Here is a 21,050-nt window from a genome sequence, read left to right as displayed (position 1 = left end):
CGGTATTTTGGTTTTCTACATCTGCAGGTTGAGAGATTTGATGTTGATGCACATGGAATTTTCATGATGTGTTTGTGCCTCAGCCTCTGTTACATATGATACCCACGGTTTGGATTATGGATCTATATTATGATTGCAGATATTAAAACGGCACGGTGAGCAACATAATTACTACAGCTCATGGCTAAGGTAGCACTCTCGCTAATCATTGGCATTCAGGCTGGATGGAATGGACATTGATAATGTAAAGTGTAAGTTCTTCATTATGTATGCCATGGTGGATGTGTTGGTCTCGGTGACCTCTTTATAGAATTTTTATATTCTAATAATATAAATCATTAGACTTATCCAAGAGCCAAAAGGAAGTTCACTGCACTGGCAAAGAAATTCCTACTACAATAAGCAAGACAATCTGGAATAATTATCCATCTCCACTGGGAATATATGCAAAGAAGACTAACTGCTGATCTTGAAATATACCCAAACGAATGGAATTCAAATAGACATAAGCTCTTTAAGAAATTGGCAGCTGGGGGCGGAGCTAGCTAGCTAACGGAGCGGTCGCATGCACCCTGAGCTCCGACGCCGAAAACAACTGAAAACCCACATTACCCCGATCGGAATAACGGGTATACGCTCCCAAAACATTACCCGAAGCAGGAGAACATGGGCAAACACTCCCGCAAATCTCGGGGCTCGGGTGAGCACAACACCCGAGATATTAGCTTTTTACTCACCCAGACACCCAGGCCTAAAATGGCGGACCGCAGGGCAGAAACACCTCACGGCTCCACATCGGCCTCCGAGGAGGAAGATCCTGAACTGGAGGAGACTCAGCTGCACACCCGAAGTGGCAGAGTTGCCCCCCAGAGGCAATCTGACCCGCAACTGGCTACTAAAACCGACATAGCCGCGATGGTGGCGGAACTCAAAACGTACATAGCCTCTGAAATGGCGGTCCTGAAAACGGACCTCAGCACTCTAGCAGGCAGGATACAATCCACAGAGGAAAATGTCTGCGGCCTCGGGGTTAAACAAGACATCACTGCATCCCAATTGCAGGGAGTAACCCTCGCATGTGCAGAACTGACAGCGAAGGTGGGACAGCTGGAAGTTGCGTCAAGACAGCGCAACCTCAAAATTAGAGGGATCCCAAACGCCCTCAATGCCGGAGAGCTCCCACAGTACGTCAGGAGATTACTCTCCACTACACTGACACCCAAGCAGGCTAAAGGTATGCAGCTTGACGGGATATACCGCCTCCCGGGTAGCCTCACAACCAAACCCTCGGGGTCAAGGGATGTCATTGTTTGCTTTCGAACACGAACCGACAAGGACATATTCATGGCGCAAACTAAAGGCCAATCACCATTCCTCTTTGAACAGCACGCACTGTGCTTTTTCCAGGACCTCAGCAGATCTACACTGCAGTGGAGCGCCACATTGAAGGAGGTGACGACTCAACTGCGTACAGCAGGACTTCCGTACCGGTGGGGGACCCCACGGGCACTTGTGGTAGAGAGAAGTGGCAAGAAACACAGACTCACCTCATTGTCCGACACCAATACCTTTCTGCACTCCCTGGGACTGACTGCTACTACCACCACCAGTCAGAACGGCTCAACACACGTGTGGGATGTCGACAACGTGGCGGTCTTTACGCCCGCCAACTCGAAGGCCCCAGGATGAGGCGCCTCATGGACAGACTCTCTTTTTGCTGACACGCAGCCTACAGTTATGCATTGTTACACTCATGCAACTGGTTTTGTTTATGTTTTTTCCTTTTACGCTCCGACTCACCTAACCGTAGATAAGTCCCACGGGACTAGCGGCCCTACGAGGGTAGTTCATGCCTTTGTGCAAAGCGCTATAACCAGCAAGCGCTCCTGCAATGCATCCCCCCCCCCCCCAAAGGCTCTGGGGATATGGAGCTTACTTAACTCCCCACCAGGCTCAATCCACTTCCACTGTTTATGTGCACAACACAGCCCATACAAGCTGACAGGACACCGTTATGTCCATTAACCACCCGCATTGGGGTTCCTGGGAACCAAAACTTTCGGTTACCCACCTGCCACTAAGTTCTCCCTTCCATTCCTTGCTCATTCACCGAGCCAAAATTTGGCAGTCTCACTGACTAAAATGTCCCTCCCGGTAACCCACCCTGCGGCCGGCTATCAGTGGCAAAAGTACAAATGCATACACAGTGATAGCCCTAGCATGTTCCTCACGTCCTAGCTGGCCTTCCTTATGTGAAGGGCAGTAATAGACTGCAACCACACTAATATCACGACACGCTTCGACATTACTGCGCAATGTACCGTTTTCCACCAATGCAACATATTACCATAAAAGGTGCCTTATCGCTGACATATGTTGATACCCTAAAGTTAACCTTAACTTATATTTTATGTATAGCACTAATTGTCATATGCTTGTTACCCATCTTGGCACTACAAAAATAAAGAATTAAAAAAAAAAAGAAAGAAATTGGCAGCTAGTCGGGATTTAAGAATGTTTCAGTACGGCGGGCACATATCTTGACAAAGCCAGAGAACAGCATTGATGCAGGAACTGCTTTTATCTTTGGAGCAACGAGGAAACAGGGGCATCCAGCTCACACATCTCAAGGCGGAGATCACGTATCCTTCGATCCGGATTACAGATCTGCTCCGAGCGGTAACACAGACTTTACGTTGTATACTCATGCTTTTTATATGGCTTTGAGAAAAGTACCACTATAATTTGATGTAAGAGTTCCAATTGGGGAAAGAGGGGAGGGGGTTCCTTTGTTTTAAATAAATACAGTGTTGCACTATATTGCCCTTTTGTATCTTTTAAGGGAAAGTGGATCCATCCTTGACTTAATCCAGATACAAGGTGCCCTGGACTTTGATATTTGAAATACTGTTAGTTAAATTAAGTGGTCTGGGTGCCAGGTCCCCCAGGTTTCAACCCTTCAGATGTTAACATAGCAGTTTCAGAGTTGTTGTCTTCCTGACACCCGCTAGAGGCGGTTCTGCAACGCTGAATGCGAAAAATCGCATTCAGCGTGCAGAACGTACATAGGAAAGCAGTGAGAAATGCTTTCCTATGGACTGTTTTGAATGCATGTGCGGCTCTTGCTGCGCATTCCGCTCCACTCGGGAGCAGACGTTGGCGGTGGAGGAGTGGTCACCAGCACCGAGGGAGCCCGGTGCTGGATTAAGTAAGTAGTTATAACCCCTTCAGCCCAGCGGGAGGGGGATCTAAGGGTTATATAGTGTCAGGAAAAACTATAGTGATCCTTTAACCTGCCCTTATAATATCCCAGAATTCTATACCGGAATACTTGCTAAATGTACATAGGACCATTTGCCTTTATATTTATTAATAGTGGCTACCCCTGAGCAAAATGTATTCTAGGGTTGTATCTACTAAGCGCTTGCACTTCTTTCTTGATTTTCAAATACATACATTTGCACTAAAAAGGTTTCTCAAACCCTAAAAATGTATGTTCTACAAATCTACCTCACTGTGCATTCATGAATCTATCAGCTGCTGATCCTTTATCCATGTCAACCAGTGTTAGTTTTTTTTTTTTTTTAAAAATTACAGTAATACTTTACTACATAAATAAATCCAACAGACCACGTCTTTTAAATTTTTTTTATGAAAACAGAATACACACACACATACAAACATTACAAAACAAAAAAAATGTCTTCCAACACAACATGGTCTAAAATAAAATGATGTTTGTTAATGCAAGGTGGAGGCAGATGACAATAAAAAGATGGGCTAAAAACATTTTAAATAAGTGACAATAGTTTGTCTGAAAAGAACAAAAAAAACATTATTGCAACTTTAGGGGAGAAGGAATTAAAAGCCAAAAAAATAAAAATGTTACATGTAAATGAAAGTTCTTCCCTTCTTCAGTCTACTGAATAAATTATATGGCACTGCCTTGATTCTGCCACATGGTAGAACAAGTTACTATATTTGACTGGTGTTCTAGGGGACATTTACAATGTGCAGGAAGTTATGAACAACTACATCACAGCAGTGTGATATCAAAGCAATGCACATATGGCTTGGTCAAGTATAGTTCAGCCTGTTTTTTTTTTTTTTTTTTTTACAGAAAAGTTTATCCGGGCGAAACTACTATATTTAAGCAATGGCGAAAAAAAAAAAAAATAAAAAAAAAAATAAAAAAAAATTGATATACAACCAAATATACTACCTTGCCCAAAACTAAAGTTAGAATATAAATGGACCCACAATGTAGCTGTAATATTTTAACGTCGATATCACATCGGATCCACTTGCTAAAAAGTGAAGTGTTGGGTGTTGAGAACTGGTTAGCAATATTGTAAGACTGACTAAATTGGACAACCCCATAATATTCTATCCCCCCCCCCCCCCCTCTTTTTACAACAAGAAGATTTCAGTACATTCTTGGTGAGTAGATCTCTTGGTACATGGTATGTAACAAAGAATATCAGATACTGTACATACAGATATTATAAATGAAATGATGCTTAGATCATCAGCTTCACTTACATACAGTACAATTCTGTCATGCAAACCCAGACTGGATTCAATTCTTCAGTCGGGGTTTCTTAATATCCTGAATTCCCACTTGTTACGCCATGCAGGCATCCTTTCGATCTAGCATAAATAGATCCAATCTTACAGCACTGAACAGTGCATTCCTATGCAGTAGGCCACAGTACACAGATAAAACATGACCGTTTGAGAATCTCCACTGAATTGACTTCACAGTATGTTCAATTTTTTTTCTCTCCTTTAAATACAATATTTATCCTCTACTAACCCTATAGGCTTGGCAGTGTGATATAGCTTTGGATTAGCCAAGAATACATAATCATAAACTCTGCTTCAGGAGTAAACATGTTTATCATCAATATGCGTCATTTTCTCAGTGGTTCGAGATGGGTGTTACCCATGTGTTTATGGGTAAAGAAATCTATATAATAAAAATAAAAAAATACTGAAATAAAAGTACACTGTATGTGGTCAATACATGTTAAGATCACATCAATGAATTCTAGATTTACAGTGATCTTTTGTCCAAAGGAACTATATTGCCATTGTGATCATGAGAAAACACCAGCACACATCGTTTTGAATAATTCCTTAGATAATGAGGAATCCACAGTTAAAAATTGAAGATTAGCAAAAGTATATTGCTACTAGCTAAATAGTTTGAATCTTCTGGTGGTGAAAATTGCTCTCCTTCTTGCATCTCTGGCCAGCCCTACCACAGTTCAGTTTGCCTATTTCTTCCTGAAAACAACACGCGTAAGGAGTGGTCCTGGGCAATTCGTGCTTGATCCCCGTTCCAGTTTCCTGGCCACAGCTTCAGACATTCTACCTTGCAAGGTTCTTTGGTTCGCTGCTTGGAATGCACCAGTCGTCTGCCTCTGTGCAGATCTTATAGTGTTTCCAAGCAGACTTGTTGAAGACTGGCAATCTTTCTATAGATTCTGAGGACATCGCCTGCAAGGTAAAAGGAGAGAAAATGTTAGAAACTGCCACTTTAAACATATTGCCAGAATGTGCAAAGAAAAAAAAAAACAAAACATTTTTTGTTTTTTTTTTATTTATTTATATTCTAGAATAACAGAGTCATGAACATAGAAACTATGTTTATTCACTAAAATATGGGATGGCTGAGTTTAGAGACCATCTTTTTAAGTTATTCCAGCACTCAAATGACAGACGCATTTTTCATGACAACTTATTGTTTTTAATCAAGGCTTCAATGGCAGGTATGGGACTTGCCGGGAACTTGGGACAGTTGGGAGAGGGGGGGGTCATAGTTAGACACCACCACCCAAAGTGTTAAAGCAAGTCATAGAAGAGAAGAACGAAAACAAAGTAAAAAAGTTTTCCACCAACTTCCTAAAAAATAAATAAATAAAAGTTTTCCCCCAAGCTGGTGGATTGTGTTAATAGCCAACCTGTCAAATGAAAGACATGTTTATGTTCAAGGTCTGATAGATGAGCTCCTGCAAAGAAAATGTCCAGTCATGTGATGCTCAGGCGAGCACGTATGAACTACCATTTGTGTAGCCTCTGGCACATGTTTTCACATTCTACAAATTCCCAAACTATGTTAAAGATTAAGTGACAAACTAAAATCACAGACTGCTGGCAAGCAATGTTTTAACAATAAATATTATAATAAAAAAAAATAAATTAAAAGTACCTTTAAGTAAATAACAGCATCTGTTCCATAACCTTCCATAGAATGCAGCACTAAGTCTCCTTGGAAGTATTTAGCATATAGTCTGGAGATGGGCAAACCATACCCAAAGCCGGCCTTAAAATAAAATGATAACCATGTTAACATATACAAAGTTTGGTTTTATGTTAATGAAGAAAAATAATAAAGTTAAAGGCACACTGTAGGCACCCTGACCACTTCAGCAAATTTGAGTGGTCTGGGTGCTGTGTCTCTATTGCACTTAGTACTGCTATGTTTACATTGCAGCTCTAAGTCTGCTCTTAGTGGCTGTCTACCAGATAGCCACCGAGGGCACTTCCAGAATTGAAACGGACCTCTGGTCCGTTATCCGACACTGGACTTCATCATACTCTGAAGGAGGGCCTCCAGCATCAGATTTTCCCCATAGGAATGCATTGAACAGGGCTTTTCTATGGGGAGGTAAAATGCGCGCGGCCATTGCTGCGCATGCGCATTAGGTCTCCCCCGCTGACTGATGTCAGTGGGGAAGGGGCCTAACCCAGCGCCAAGAGGCATGGGCGCTGGATTCAAGGGGGTTTTAACCCCTTCTGCCCTGCAGGAAGGGGGAGGGGGGTGCCTATTAGTCCTATAGTGCCAGGAAAACAGCTTTGTTTTCCTGGCACTATAGGATCCCTTTAACAGACCAAATCTACCTATACATTATCCTGATAATTCTTAAGTTAATAATTTTTAAGTGCCCTACCTCACAGGGGTTAAGAGTACCACATAACGGTGCGAAGTATGAGTCTAGTAACAGAGACCTTAAAAAAGACAGTCACCAGAATTGTATTTATATTTAAATTTTAAGAATCATTGAACACATGTAATGACATTTTATTTACTTCATTTAAAAAAAAAAAAAAATGAAAATCTGGCCCCTACTTTCACAGAATACTAAACCCCTCTGCCATATTCATACATTTCCGGTCAGACTGCAGTAGAATCCGACAGTTAGGCTCCTGCTTCACTCCCTGAACAGAGCCAGTAACGTCAGTCATCGACCACATTGGCAATTATATTTACTAAATGTGAAATGTGCTCACAATTCGGTCGTTTGACCCAATTCTGTAACATTGGTTTGGAAAAACAGTTATTTCCTCAAAACACCCCAATCTACAGTGCTGGTATCGCAAACTTTCACTTGCTATTTGCAAGTGAATGATAACTTGAACGATTTGCCCTATGAGAAGCTAAAGGGGTAGAGTAATAGTTAAAAATACTCTGAACCGCATTGGTTTATTCTGTAGCGGCTTATGTATTCTATTTTTTAGGCCCCTAACCCATGTCATGGGTGTGGCAGGGGAGGTGACACTAGCCCCCCTCCTCACCCGTCAAAATTTATAGTATCCCCCTCCCCCCACCTGATGTCATTGGGTGAGGCATTACGACACCCCTGTTATTTCTGAAGCCCCATCCATATGGGATAGGGACTTTTATAGCAACTCTGCAACAATGGTTGCCCAATTGCTTGTTTTAGTGTTTAGTAGACATGCTCCCAACTGCCAGATGGAGGTAATATACCTTCATTGTAGTAATATGTAGTCTTCTTGACCCTCACAGGATTTTTATGAAAAAATATCCCCCCCCCCCCCCCCATGTCATGGCCATCTAGCAAGTACTGACTAGCCGCCACATAATTAGCGGTCAACACTGCCAAGGATTTTTTAAACTATTTGTTTGCTGGCTGCTAGCGCTGTCCGTGGGCAAATAGTTCTTCAAATTTAGCATTCAATTGCAAATAGCAAGTGAATAATTTTTGATTCAGGTGCTGTAGATTGGTTTGGAATGAAATATATATATTTTATTTTATTTTTTAAATACTAAACAGTCTCATAATAAGGGGGGGGGGGGGGGGAAGACAAAAAAAAACCAAAACAAAAAACCCCACAACCGACATCATATTCTTACCAGTGGAGCATTACGAGAATTGTCCATCATTGGTCTGGGTGCAGTGGAATACATGTAGCTAAAGAGGCGTTCTATTTTCCGTAAAGGGACACCCCCTCCATTATCAGATATCTAAAAAAAAAAAAAAAAAAAAAAAAAAAAAAGTTATAATGTTTTGATATGATATCTACATGCAGCATTGTCAAAATAGCAAAAGTGCAAGTTGTCTTCAACTCTAGTCCAGAAAACAAGTAAATAAAAAAAATAAAAAAACCACAATGATAAATAAATATAGGAAATAAAAGGAACAAATAAAGACTTTACATTTTAGGATTAACAATCTAACTCTGCACAGTTAACTACAGATCTTGATGCGGGGACAACCCTTCATTCACAGTCTGAATGGAGCCTGAACGTTCACCTATGTCATTTGCTAAATCTTAAATAAAAAATTAAATGTTCTAGTGATTTGTATTGTTATAGTCAGTAATGCAAATTCCAGAAGTGACAGCCTCTCTTTAATTCTATAGGCATCATACAAATTTATAAAGTAGCCTCCTAAATGCATTGAATTTTACTTTTCATTCACATGCACCCAAATTGATCCAGACTGTAATGGCTGCTAGTATAAAGTTAGTTATATGGATTGGTTTTGGTATCCAATGCATTAAAAGATAACGGAAGAAAGATCACCAATATTTTCATTGGTTAAGAAATCACCCCCCCCCCAAAAAAAGCATATGGATTTGTTTTCGCTATGATTCTGTGTTTAATGCCTCAATTTCATTGTTTTGCCTAACCATCTGTTCTTTAGGAATTGTAAACTATTACTCCGCAAAATGTGTCTATCAAATTCCTTGAAAAACATTTACTAGAACTGTGAGCAATGCATCCATAGAGTTAATGATGAGTGCCATCTTGTTAAGATGTATTTATATATAAAACCAATCTCATTAATGTGAAGCACTGCATGTGCATTGCAAGTCTACTTAAAATGATTTGACACACAAAGCAAGATGAAAGCAAACTGGCAGGCTGCTGAGAAGCCATGTTTTTATTTTTAAACTTGCACTTCGCCCTGCAAATTACAGTTGTCTGCCGATACTCTGATCGTTCTGTTTAACTGCCTTGATAAGCACAAGTTAAGTTTCCACAAACACAGAGGAGGCGGCGAGCAGATGTGTTTGCAGAGCACAAGGGTTTAACTCTTCCAGACCGTTACCTTAATTGTTAGGTCTTCTTTTCCTAGAACAACATTCACTTTAACTGGCGGCAGGGAAGGACTATCCTCGTGGTACTCAACTGTTGCCCGCATGGCATTCTACAAAGAACAAGCAGCAAATATTAGCACAGTTTAAGAGTACAGAATTATGGGGGGTTTTATTATTTTTTTTCCAGCACAAGAGTATTTATACACATCACTTAAATAAACTATATATTACAAAATCCAATTACTACAATATTCAGTTGGCTTTCAATACAAATATAAAGATTAAAAAAAAAAGTAAAAGAAAGTTCAGTTTCTGTTCCAGCATGCCTTTTATCAGACAGCACTGGAAAGCCAAAAATAACAATTTAAATATTCAATTCTAAATTTAGCTTTTATGCTACCAATGGGATGATACTGGATATGTAACTGCTTTAGATGTTTTAGAGATCACCTCACGAAAGTTCAGCTTGTGACATTGGTGCAGCTACAACAGACTAGATGACAAGACAACAAAACTTGGCGGTAGTTCTTATTTAAAGTGAACCAATCACACTAGTTAGCATGATGTTCCATGAAAGCAGTTTTTTTAAATTTCATATATATATATATATATATATATATATATATATATATATATATATATATATATATATATATATATATATATATACACACACACACACATATATACACATATACATATATACATATATACATATACATATACATATATACATATACATATACATACATACACACACACAAAAAAAAAAAGTGATGGCGAAACATTGGTACACCAAAACATTTGGTTGGATCATTATAGATGAAAATAATATTCAGTTGTAGTGTTACAATAACTAATGTAAATTACATTTCATATAGGTCATCGGCATACCTTAAAGAGTTCAAACAGCATATGGTACAAGTGGGATGGAACGTAGACTATATTTATGGCCTGTCCAGGTGCCTTTACTGTAATTGAAAATAAATAAAAAAAATAAATAAAAAAAAAAAGTATTTAAGTTTATGAACTGAATTCACAGCATACATAGTACAAAGGAAGAGGGGGAGAAGGGTGGAGGAAGATTTTACTTTTATTAAATATTTGTATCTACAAATTAGGTCAGTAGATCATTTGACTTACCATTTGTCTGCTTTATTTCTAATTCAGGACATGCTAAATAATACTGATCACAAAGCATCTTCGAATTTTCAAACGCATCTGAAATGTGAAGAGTTATAATGAAAAAACAAAAAAAAATAAACATTTTTAAATAAAGTTACTAAGTTCTTTTTCAGCATTTAGGGAATAAACCAAGCTGAATTAGCCAGGCAGTACTGTATGTGTATGCTGTTTTAGCACCCACTCATCCAGTGAAGGTTTCAAATGTATAACACTTCAGATATGCAGAACAGAAGACTCAATTACTGACCAACGTTAATGCAAAATGTCAGACAAATGCCAACGTTAGCCTACTCAGTACAGTAACAAATTAAAAATAGAACCACCTTCTAAATGTGGTCAAGGCAGACAGCATCCCAAACGGGGACATTGAAGACAAAGAGTGACTAGCACAGAAAAGACAAGTTAGTGCAATAAAATGTGATCCCTCCAATTTTTCCATTATCTATAGATCTTTATCTAGTGACATCTATACCAGAGACTTGCAACTAGAAGCGCCCAAGATGGCGCGCACACCCACCCAACAAAATCAGACACTTACCATGTACAACTTCAACCACATCACAGTTTGGATCAATGCTTCCAATGTGTTTAGGATGGGCTGGATTTGTTCCACCATCAAATAGAAGTGCTAGAATGAAGGTGAAATATCATTAAAAATTCAACATTTAATAATCTAATTTGTTCCTATAACGGTTTAAATATATAAATAAATAAAAAATAAAAAAAAGTTAAAAGGATATGGTGGGAGGGGGGGGGGGGGGGAGAGAATTGTGAAAACCCCTTCCAGCTAAAGTCTGTGGATAGTTAATACAATGTTAAACAAAAATCTGTGCACCAGTCAAGCCATAAGGTTTGCATTTCCCACAGAAATCACAAACCTGCAGTGATGTTAGAAACATCAATGTAGATTTGTTGTTTCTGTGGGAAAAGCAAGCCTTATGGCTTGCCAATTCTAGGGCAAACCCTTCCACAAAGTACAAGATGTAAATAGTAAGTTAAGAAAAATAAATAGGACAGTACCCCAAAGGTTTACAATGATTACCATAGGGGCAGCGACCACATTGCCATTTCACAATATGTAAGGTTTGTACAACCACTTTAAAAAAAAACAAAAAAAAAAAAAACAAACACACCACACAAAGTCAGAGTCAGCATGAAGGGGTAGGAGCATGTCACCTTTGGCGGTCTGGCACGAGCACGCTGGCGTCAGATGCCAATTTTGCACTGGCTTGATATCAGCCAGCCTGGAAAGCTTTTTTCCCCTGGGATGGCTGATTACATTCAATGAGACGGCCACAGGTGGAGCTACATCTCCAGCAGCAAAGGTGTTAATTTCTGTATGTGCAGTGTTTCAAAGCAAAACGCTAGATGTACACTCTCCAGACACCATGACCACTTCAAATCACTGAAGTGGTCATGGAGCCTGTAGTAACCCTTTAAGTCTATATACATCACTCACTGACTCAAGTTCGTGCAAGGAAACTCCCAGGCAATTAGCCGTCCCTTTTTAGTAGTGCCAATTTATCGGATTAGGATTTAATATAGACAATGCACACACGTAGGCAGAAAGTTCTATTTTAATTACTTAAATAAAAATCCTCACAAACATACTCATACTAAAGCTCTGTGGGTCTCATTACATTTATAGAGATATTTTTAAGACATTTAACACTTAATTAGCCAAGAAAGGCACGCCATCAGTCAGATGCCCTCCATCATAGATGGGCGGCTGGTTGACGTTTTTTAGAAATAGTTGTGCTGGGTTTACAACTGTATATGCAATTTCACACAAAAAAATAATTCAAGACTGAACTGTGAGAAGTTTAAATTAATGCTAAAATTCAGAATAGTTCAAGCTTGTTGTGAATACTTTTTTAACCCCTTAAGGACCAAACTTTTGGAATACAAGGGAATCATGCATGTCACACATGTCATGTGTCCTTAAGGGGTTAAACTAGTGAGAGTCAATTTAAAGCGGTTATAAAATCTACACAAGGATGTTTACGTTCAACTGTTTCTAGGCCATTCGATGCATCAAAACCTTCTGCAATTAAGGCAAACTATTGATCAGGCAAGATGAACATGCCAGTAGAACATTCCGTGATGGTTTCATGAAAGGTTTAATGATCTGCCAAACAAAATAAAAGTCAAATTCTTACTGTGCTGGTTAATAAGCATCCTGATGGAAATACGGCTCATGTAGAAGCGATCGAGGAAGTACTGGACATTTTGATTGGTGACAGGATCCACCCCAAATGCCTCCTTGTATTCTATCACACCCTGTGCCATTGTAGGGACCACATTATTATGTCTATTTCGAATGGTCACAAGCGTTTCTGTGAAACTGGCGAGGAAACCAATGAACAAATAGATTACAGAGAATTCTGTATTACACCCAGAAATCCATGCAAAAATATGATGATTGGCTTTGTATCAGAGTTGTATGGCAACAGTTATAGAAGGCTAATAGTTTAATCAAAACTAAAGGCCAATATAGGAAACGTTAATCTATTTAGTTGGAGGTTTTCCCCAATTTAATATAAGTCTTGCAAGTCATTACTTTGTATACAAGTCCCTATATAGTTGCCATCAGCCATTATTATTACACTTAAGCTTAGACATAATACGCTTGCCATCTCCATTACATAAGTTTCCTGGCAAAGAGGAAAGCACTGGGAAAATTATGTAAAAGCTCCTGTTATGACTTAGATTACAAATGGCTCATTCTACCTTGTGTGACTGAGGAAATGCCTGCAAACCACTCCCCGAACAAACTTGCTCAATTAAGACAGGATTGCCAAACATGTTGGATAAGCAAGCATTGTGTGCTAGCGGAATTGGTGGAAGTCATGCGGTTGAATTACACTCAATTGAAAAGAAGCAACAGTGAAATCACTGTGTTTACATTTCAGCATCAAGCTGCTGCAGTAAACCTTTATTTTGCATCTTAAACAGTCAACAAAACGAAGTAGTGCTTACTCAGACAAAACTCGTTGGTCCTCGGGATTTTTTTCAACAAATTCTATTAGTTCCATCAAACTCTGTATGTACCTAAAGAGGAGGGGGGTAATAAACAAATACAAAGCTTGGTTAACAGATGGAAATCGAAAAAAACAAACCAAAAGAATATTCTGAAATGACAACTTATAGAACATCAAGCATTCAGCATACCTTCTACAGATATCAATGCCAACTGCTTAGACTAAGTGTGACCCAAAAAGGTACATAACCAGATGTTTTAGAACTAAAACTCCCATGATGCTTTGCGTGCCTTTAGAATGACAAAGCATCATAGAAGCTGTAGTTTTAGAACATCTGGGGATCTTCATTTTGGGCACACCTGGCTTACACATAGGAAGTACACTGATCAATGGCTTTAAAATGGATTAATAGTGCATGGATGAGCATTCAGTTCCATGGACAAGCACTGCACATTTGCTACAGAGTGCAACACAGGTATCCAAATAAATGTTCTGTATACTGTGAGATTAAATAGAAAACATGTAAGAGTAACAGGGGGAATATAAATATACTTTGTATCAGCATGCTTTACATTTTGAGAGAGCTGCTACAAAATCATGTATACTACTGCTAAATTCATTGTTCAGGATGAACACCCAATATCCCTTAATTTTGACATTTAACCATTTTCTGGTCACAAAGCCCTAGTAGACTGATATTGTAGCTGCACTGTAAAGATTTGCTTTATATGGATATACATGTATATGGTTATATGGAACATGGGAGGACAGATACTGGTTTGTTGTAATTTTCCCCGTTATTGCCCTTCTCTCCAACCCCGCAATTAGAATTAACCATGAGTCTGAATTCATTAGCTGTCATAACTTACTCTTGTACAAAAGAGGCATGGATTTACCATTCAATATAGACTTAAAATTTTTACAGTAGGTATGGAAACAGTCATCCCCAATACGTTATTAGTTTTGTAACCAGTTTGCATAAGCAACAATTCATTTCTGCAGTTACTGTAAATCATTTTATGTCAAGCACAACTTTTATCTGATAGGCACAGTTTAGCACTTTGAGTTATTTGATTAAACGGACTCCATATTCACCAAAACAACTTTAGCTTAATGAAGCAGTTTTGGTGTATAGATTATGCCTTTGCAGTCTCACTGCTCAACTCTCGGCTATTCAGGAGTTAAATTACTTTGTTTATGCAACCATAGTTACTCCTCCCTGCATGAGACTTGCACAGCCTTCCTAAGCACCTTCTTAAAGAAAGTCATCTAATGTTTAGACTTCCTTTCTTGCAGTCTGGTAAATGTAGGATTTATCACCTGCACAGTTAATAGCTTGCAAGACCTAGCAGGAGCCTCCTGTCTGTGATTAAAAGGTCAATTTAAAGAGCATGAGAAAAATTTCTAAAGAAAGTTAGCACCTGATTGAAAAACATTTTTAATGTAGACTGTCAGTCACAGCCACGGGAGGTGTGGCTAGGGTTGCATAAACAAACAAAATTGAAACTCCTAAACGACAGATAATTGAGCAGTAAAACTTTCGAGACATGAAGCTTCATTAAACAAGTTTTGTGATGACTATAGTGTCCCTTTAAGGTGGATTACTTCTGATAGTTACCAGCTTTGCACAAGTTGTACTGAGGGGGTGTGCAGCAATGGGTCTGGAAGGATGTAGATTTCTCGCATTATATTTGCCAGTCTCACAGGTAGTTCTTGGCGCAGAAACGCAAATGATGTTTTTTCGCATCCATTAGCAGAGCCTATATAAATAAATAAAAAATTTAATTAAAGAAGTTAATTTTTTTTTTTTTTCATTTTAAATAGATTTAACTAAATAAAAGTAGAGTGCTGGGGTTTTTGCCAAGACTGTTGAGCACTCCTGGGTCATCTTTGGCTGCCAGAACATAACCCCAGTAACAATTAGGTAGACCCGAATTTGCTGCATGTTATGAGAGCTACAGGAAGTACGCCAAAAACCTCTGCACCTGATTAATTGTATTTTAAAAGTTAATTACCCTGAGACACATAGAAAATCCCCAAAAAAATGTTTGACCAAAGAGAATAATTGATTATGCGGGGTGTGTTACATTAGGAAAGCATTCTTGCAGAAAGGCAAAAAAGTAGAATGGTTTGCAGAAAAAAAATAATATATATATATATATATATATATATATATATATATATATATATATATATATATATATATATATATAAAATCGGAATTGACAGTTATAGGTAGAATGTGTTATGGAGCAACAAGTTCAAATATATTTTAGATGCCTGCTTGGAAGAGAAGCAGACATCACTGGATTTTCTCTAACACTAAAAGTATACTTTTATTGTTGCCTGTTAGAGTGGGCTTATCTTCAAACTCGTACCTTTAGTTCAGGTTTGCTGCAGATTAAAGGAAGTCATAACAACTAAAAGTTGTTGTTGTTGTTGTTTCTTTAGTGACCAACCACAAGCTTTGCAATTGGTCTTTAAGGACTGTATGCAACTGGTCCATTCAAGGTTATTAATACTAAATGGTTACATATAGCATTTTATTCACTAAAACCAAGTTGGCAGAACGTGTGCAAAGAAAGAATTAGCTTAGAAACGGTCTCCATGTAACCCATCTTTTCAGCCATGTTATTTTAGCCTAAAATATGAAAATGCAAACTTTAGTAAATAAGCCCGATCGAGTTATACTCCCAAACTTACTGACAGTCTAATAAAGATGAAACTGCACTCTCAAGCAACATAGAACAGGTCATTAGAATGGGCTTAACCTGTGGGTGTTGGCACTAGTATAAACGGGAGATTTTTGATTTCTTCATATGGTGATCCTCCCAATCAGTGATCGATGAGTAATGTATAATAATGCTTGCAATACGCCTAAACTATATATAGTTACAAGCTGGTCCAAAATCTTTGTTATCGTTACACAGTAAACGGTACCAACAACTTTTTTTTTCTGACTGGCATATTATCTATCAGCAACAGACATTTAGACCTGATACAATGATCTCCATAAGGCTCTTATCATGCTGCAATTATCGAACTTGTGTACGGGGCGTATCCACTGAAAACCAATAGGGAAAGACTGTATTGGTGGGTGGGGGGACCTTTGACTTACAGGTTCATGTATTCACGAAAAACATATCTAACTCGCTGGGTCCCTGAACTGTGAAATATGATAACATTACAGGTCAGTCTCTGCACTATTGAACCATGAATAGTTGCATAAACTCAGATTCCTGGACATGTTTACTGGTAGGAATCATCATTTAAAGTTCATTACATAATGCACTTTGTATCAGACGGCACCTTTACTCTAATGTTCTGATCATTTGAGGAAGTTCACCAACATTAAATTCAAAGAGTTAATAAAATGAACACTACAGCCACCATAACCACAACAGCTTGATTACTCTCCGCCAATAAGTCAAGCGTTTCGCTCAGAAGAGCCAACAGAGGTTTCTGCTAAGGAACCTTTGGGTCTGACGTTTGCAGTAGAGTCAGGTAAGAAATCAAAGTGTTTAAAAATAGTAGTATGCATTTCATGTCTATATGCTCTAGATCAGGAGCCCTCTGTGAGGCTTTACTCAGATATTTTAAAGTCAGTCGGAGCCCTATTGGTCAGGGAAGGCAATTAATATGAATCTGGGGCAAGTAATTGCTCACAATTAGTTAACTGAAGCATCACAGCTTTGCCTGATGTATTAAAAATATCTTTCCAGAGTTAATGCCCATCATTACTGCAATATAAATAAAGTTCTGGCTTGCCTGGTGCCAGTCCAAATGCATTTTTGGCAGCTGCCCTTTCACATACCAGAGGTCAAACCAGGAGAACACTGGTGACGTTATGAAAATGACTGCAATGTAGACGAACTAATACTATTAAAAAAGAGTTGAAACCTCACCTTAAAGGGACTTTAAAAAAAAAAAAAAAAAAAAAAAAAGAAAAAAGTTACTCACTCAAGTGTGAATGGTTGGGGGAAAAAAAAAAAAAAAAAGAGTACATTTCCCGTTTTAGTCTAAAAGAGCTGTACTGAAAATATAGCAGCCCAGGAGAATACTCCTTGTTCCACTATTTAGGATAGAGTTTTTAATTCACTTTGTATTCGTGTAAATGGAAAAAAAAAAATCCAAAAAAATAAATAAACGAATGAAACACGCAAGTCTTCCCTAGCTAAAAATACTGGTCTTTTCCTAGAAGGCTTGGCCGAGGACAAAGTTAGGAATTGCAACAGCTGCTAGAACCACATCTGTTTTGCAGAAAATTTGTTCCCTAAAAACTTGCAAAAATATTACAGAGGTTTAGAAATATTCGAACATTAGATCACAATAAACAAATGTAAAAACAATTTCTAAGAACGAGTCTGGGTCAAAGTGCACAAGGATTGAATGTCATGAATTTACAATTGCAGATACACTCCCTATAAACCCAATATTTACCTAACTGGCCTCATACAGAAGCACTTCAACCTATAAAATACATAGAATATATAGTAAATTGAGAATTTCACATTTTAGGCCAAGTCAAACTGTCAGTTCAGCTACTTTGGTCTTAAAGCAAGTTATTTAACATATATCCTTTGGGCCTTTTCAGTTAACTACTTAGTAAACAATCCCCTGAGGATTTGCAGAGTCCACATTCTTACAGCAGTATACCAGTGGCAAAAGGGCGCACTTTGGCCATCTTATGGCAATCATGTGGCTACATCACTTCATATCTGAGAACTCATTAATTATGTTGCAAGCCCTTAAAGTTGCTGACTTTCCAAACTGCTTGCCAGCATTTTTAACATTTTCAACCCATGTCCAATTTCCTGTTCCACATAGGAACCTAGTGGTAACATTTCCAGTTGACCTCATTCGATACTAGAAGCGACAGTAATATAGTTGGAAATAGTGGAATATTGACAGAATTGCTGAAACAGCAAACAAAGCAAAAAAAAAAATAATAAACTACTTTTAAAGAGACAATATGAAAAATCTGACATGGTAAGAAATCACTTGAACATGAAACATACTAAAATACTTATTTAATTATTTTAAATCACAGAGATCTGTACAGTATAAATGATTATTTTCTAGCTCAGTTTTGTTTTGATATAATGTTGATGTGCCAAGGGTCAGTTTAGGTAGCTACTTATGGGTAACAAAATATAAATATACAAAACATTTACTAAATAAAATGAGTCTCGATTGGTGTTCAGTTAGGCATTGTGAACCAACTGAAATAAACAGAGCCCGTAACAAATGTTGGATAGGAAAATTTAAAAAAAGAATTTAAGGAATTTTGTCAATATTCACTTGGATGCTATATCTATCTATCTATCTATCTATCTCTCATTTAATAAACATCAAGGTAAAACTACAGATTTGGATTGGCTGCCATTTTTACATGAGCTCTGAATATGATCACAAATGGCAATAGAAGGATTGTAAAATGTCATGCAATACCAACATGACCAACTCCATACTGAAAAACAGCTCTGATGTTGTTAGGAGATCCTGATTCGAGTTTGCAGAAAGAAAAACATCAATATTAACTGTACCTGAACAAGACAAACATCTTACCAAAGTCAATAAACTGCTTCATAGATAGAGGTGAAGGAGAGAACCTGCTGAATCTCTCGATCTGCTTGGGTGCATTGGCCAAGGCAGCATTTTTGAGCAGAAAGCGGGCGAACTTCATCTTAGCACGGAGAAAGGAAGCCTTTCCTGTTCAAAATAAGCATCAACATGTATGTTAAAGGATAGGAAATATACACCCCCCTGTGTAACATTCTGGGAAAACACAATGTGAAGTTCCCATAACTAATATTGTAAAAAAATATATATATATACACATTTAACTGCAGAGTGGATCATAGGGTTTACAACAGGTATTAACCAGTCACCAACTACAGAGCTGCTGTGGACATCCCATTAAATCAGAATACAAAACAAATAAGAAATCACACACACACACACACACACACAAACTCAAGTAAAATGGATTTTTGCTTTAGCAGACTGCATGGAAACAGTATTTTCTTGCTTACTGGAGCAGTTTTTAAGTGCCAAGTCAAACAAACAAACAAACAAGAGAGCAGTGAAGATGACTAACACATGCTGAATTAAATCAGCATAAAAAAAAACATGTATTTATTTTTTTAATAAAAGTATTTTGTACTATCCCATTAATATTGCGTTATGTACATATCCTGCACCATATGACAATGCCCTCTGTATGACTGCAGAGCAATGTTCCAATGTCATTTACAAGATGAGCACCTTGACCCAGCTCTGCCGACACAACGTATTCACAGCAGAATCAACATTCTAAATACAATAGGCATTAGATCAGCATAATACAATAGGCAGTAGATCAGCATAATAATGATGGTTCTCAGTAAGACATTCTGTATTTTAGGAGAGTCAGTGAATTGCATGGTCACAGCTGGATACTAGGACTCTCTCTGCAAAACCTAGTGCAAGCTGGGTGAGAGATAGAGAATATATATCTCAACGTAAACAAATCCAAACCCCAGATTATCTCTATAAACAGCTGGATGGTCTCTCTCTAGCCATTAAACAGCTCTACGGAATTTGCTGGCACTATATAAATAAATATAAAAAAAAAATAAAGACTTGATGGTCTATATATAAAGAGCTTCCCAGCAGGATGGCCACACACACGTCTCTCTATACTATAAACAGCAGGATGGTCTCTCTCTCTCTCTATATATATATATATATATATATATATATATATATATATATATATATATATATATATATATATATATATATATATATATATATATATATATATATATATATATATATATATATTTATTTATATATACACACACACACACACACACACACACACATATATACATACACACACACACATACATACACACACGGTCTCTTTCTCTATACTATAAACAGCAGGATGGTCTCGGTATAAGGATTCTCTCAGTATTCTCATGATTCCAGAAGGATTCTCTGTAAATACAGGGTCTGAGCAGGACTCACCTCTTGCCCGGTGATGCAGTCAATGTCAGGCTGTGGATGGAGCTCTCAGGCTGTGGATGGAGCTCTGTTCTCACAGGCTGTGGATGGAGCTCTGTCAGGCTGTGGATGGAGCTCTGTTTGAATGGACCAGCTGATGTGAGATTCCAGCTCCCAATGCTGCTTGGCTGTGGATATGATGCAATCTCCCTGCTTCCTCCAGTGAGAGCCTTGCCCTGTGTGTGTGTGTGTGTGTCTCTATATGTAGCCTGCGGGCCCCAGCCTCTCTCAACTCCTTCTCTCATCTGTTTACCCCAAACCTTGCACTCTCTCTCTCTCTTATTCCAGGGCCAGGAAACCGAGGCCCCGCCCATCACTGCAGGAAGGCGGAGACACAAAACTTCTTCAGCCAATCAGCTGCGCGCGGTCTCCGAGAGAAGGAATAAACAAGTGCGAGGTGTAGGGGGGGGGGGGTCGCGAGGAGGTGGGCGGGGCCTGCGGGATGTTGCCAGGCATGTTATTGGCGGCTCCCCTGCCGAT

At 38.5% G+C, this 21,050-nt stretch overlaps 1 protein-coding gene across 1 annotated transcript; it reads right to left on the bottom strand.

The window, feature by feature from the left end:
* Positions 1-4,405: 4,405 nt before the first annotated feature.
* PDK4 (pyruvate dehydrogenase kinase 4) lies at positions 4,406-20,730 on the bottom strand. The gene is made up of 12 exons (XM_063452439.1): positions 20,535-20,730; positions 19,086-19,229; positions 15,136-15,277; positions 13,516-13,587; positions 12,696-12,880; positions 11,075-11,164; positions 10,495-10,572; positions 10,246-10,322; positions 9,363-9,461; positions 8,162-8,272; positions 6,215-6,328; positions 4,406-5,502 (listed from the first exon to the last, which is right to left on the bottom strand). The coding sequence occupies exons 2-12, from the start codon at positions 19,201-19,203 to the stop codon at positions 5,374-5,376; spliced, it is 1,215 nt and encodes a 404-aa protein (XP_063308509.1). The 5' UTR covers positions 19,204-19,229; positions 20,535-20,730; the 3' UTR covers positions 4,406-5,373.
* Between the last annotated feature and the right edge of the window lie 320 nt (positions 20,731-21,050).

Source organism: Pelobates fuscus, chromosome 4, assembly GCF_036172605.1.
Source record: "Pelobates fuscus isolate aPelFus1 chromosome 4, aPelFus1.pri, whole genome shotgun sequence".
Lineage (NCBI taxonomy): Eukaryota > Metazoa > Chordata > Amphibia > Anura > Pelobatidae > Pelobates > Pelobates fuscus.
The sequence above is the reverse complement of the archived record's forward strand: the minus strand, read 5'-3'. Positions and strand labels throughout refer to the sequence as shown.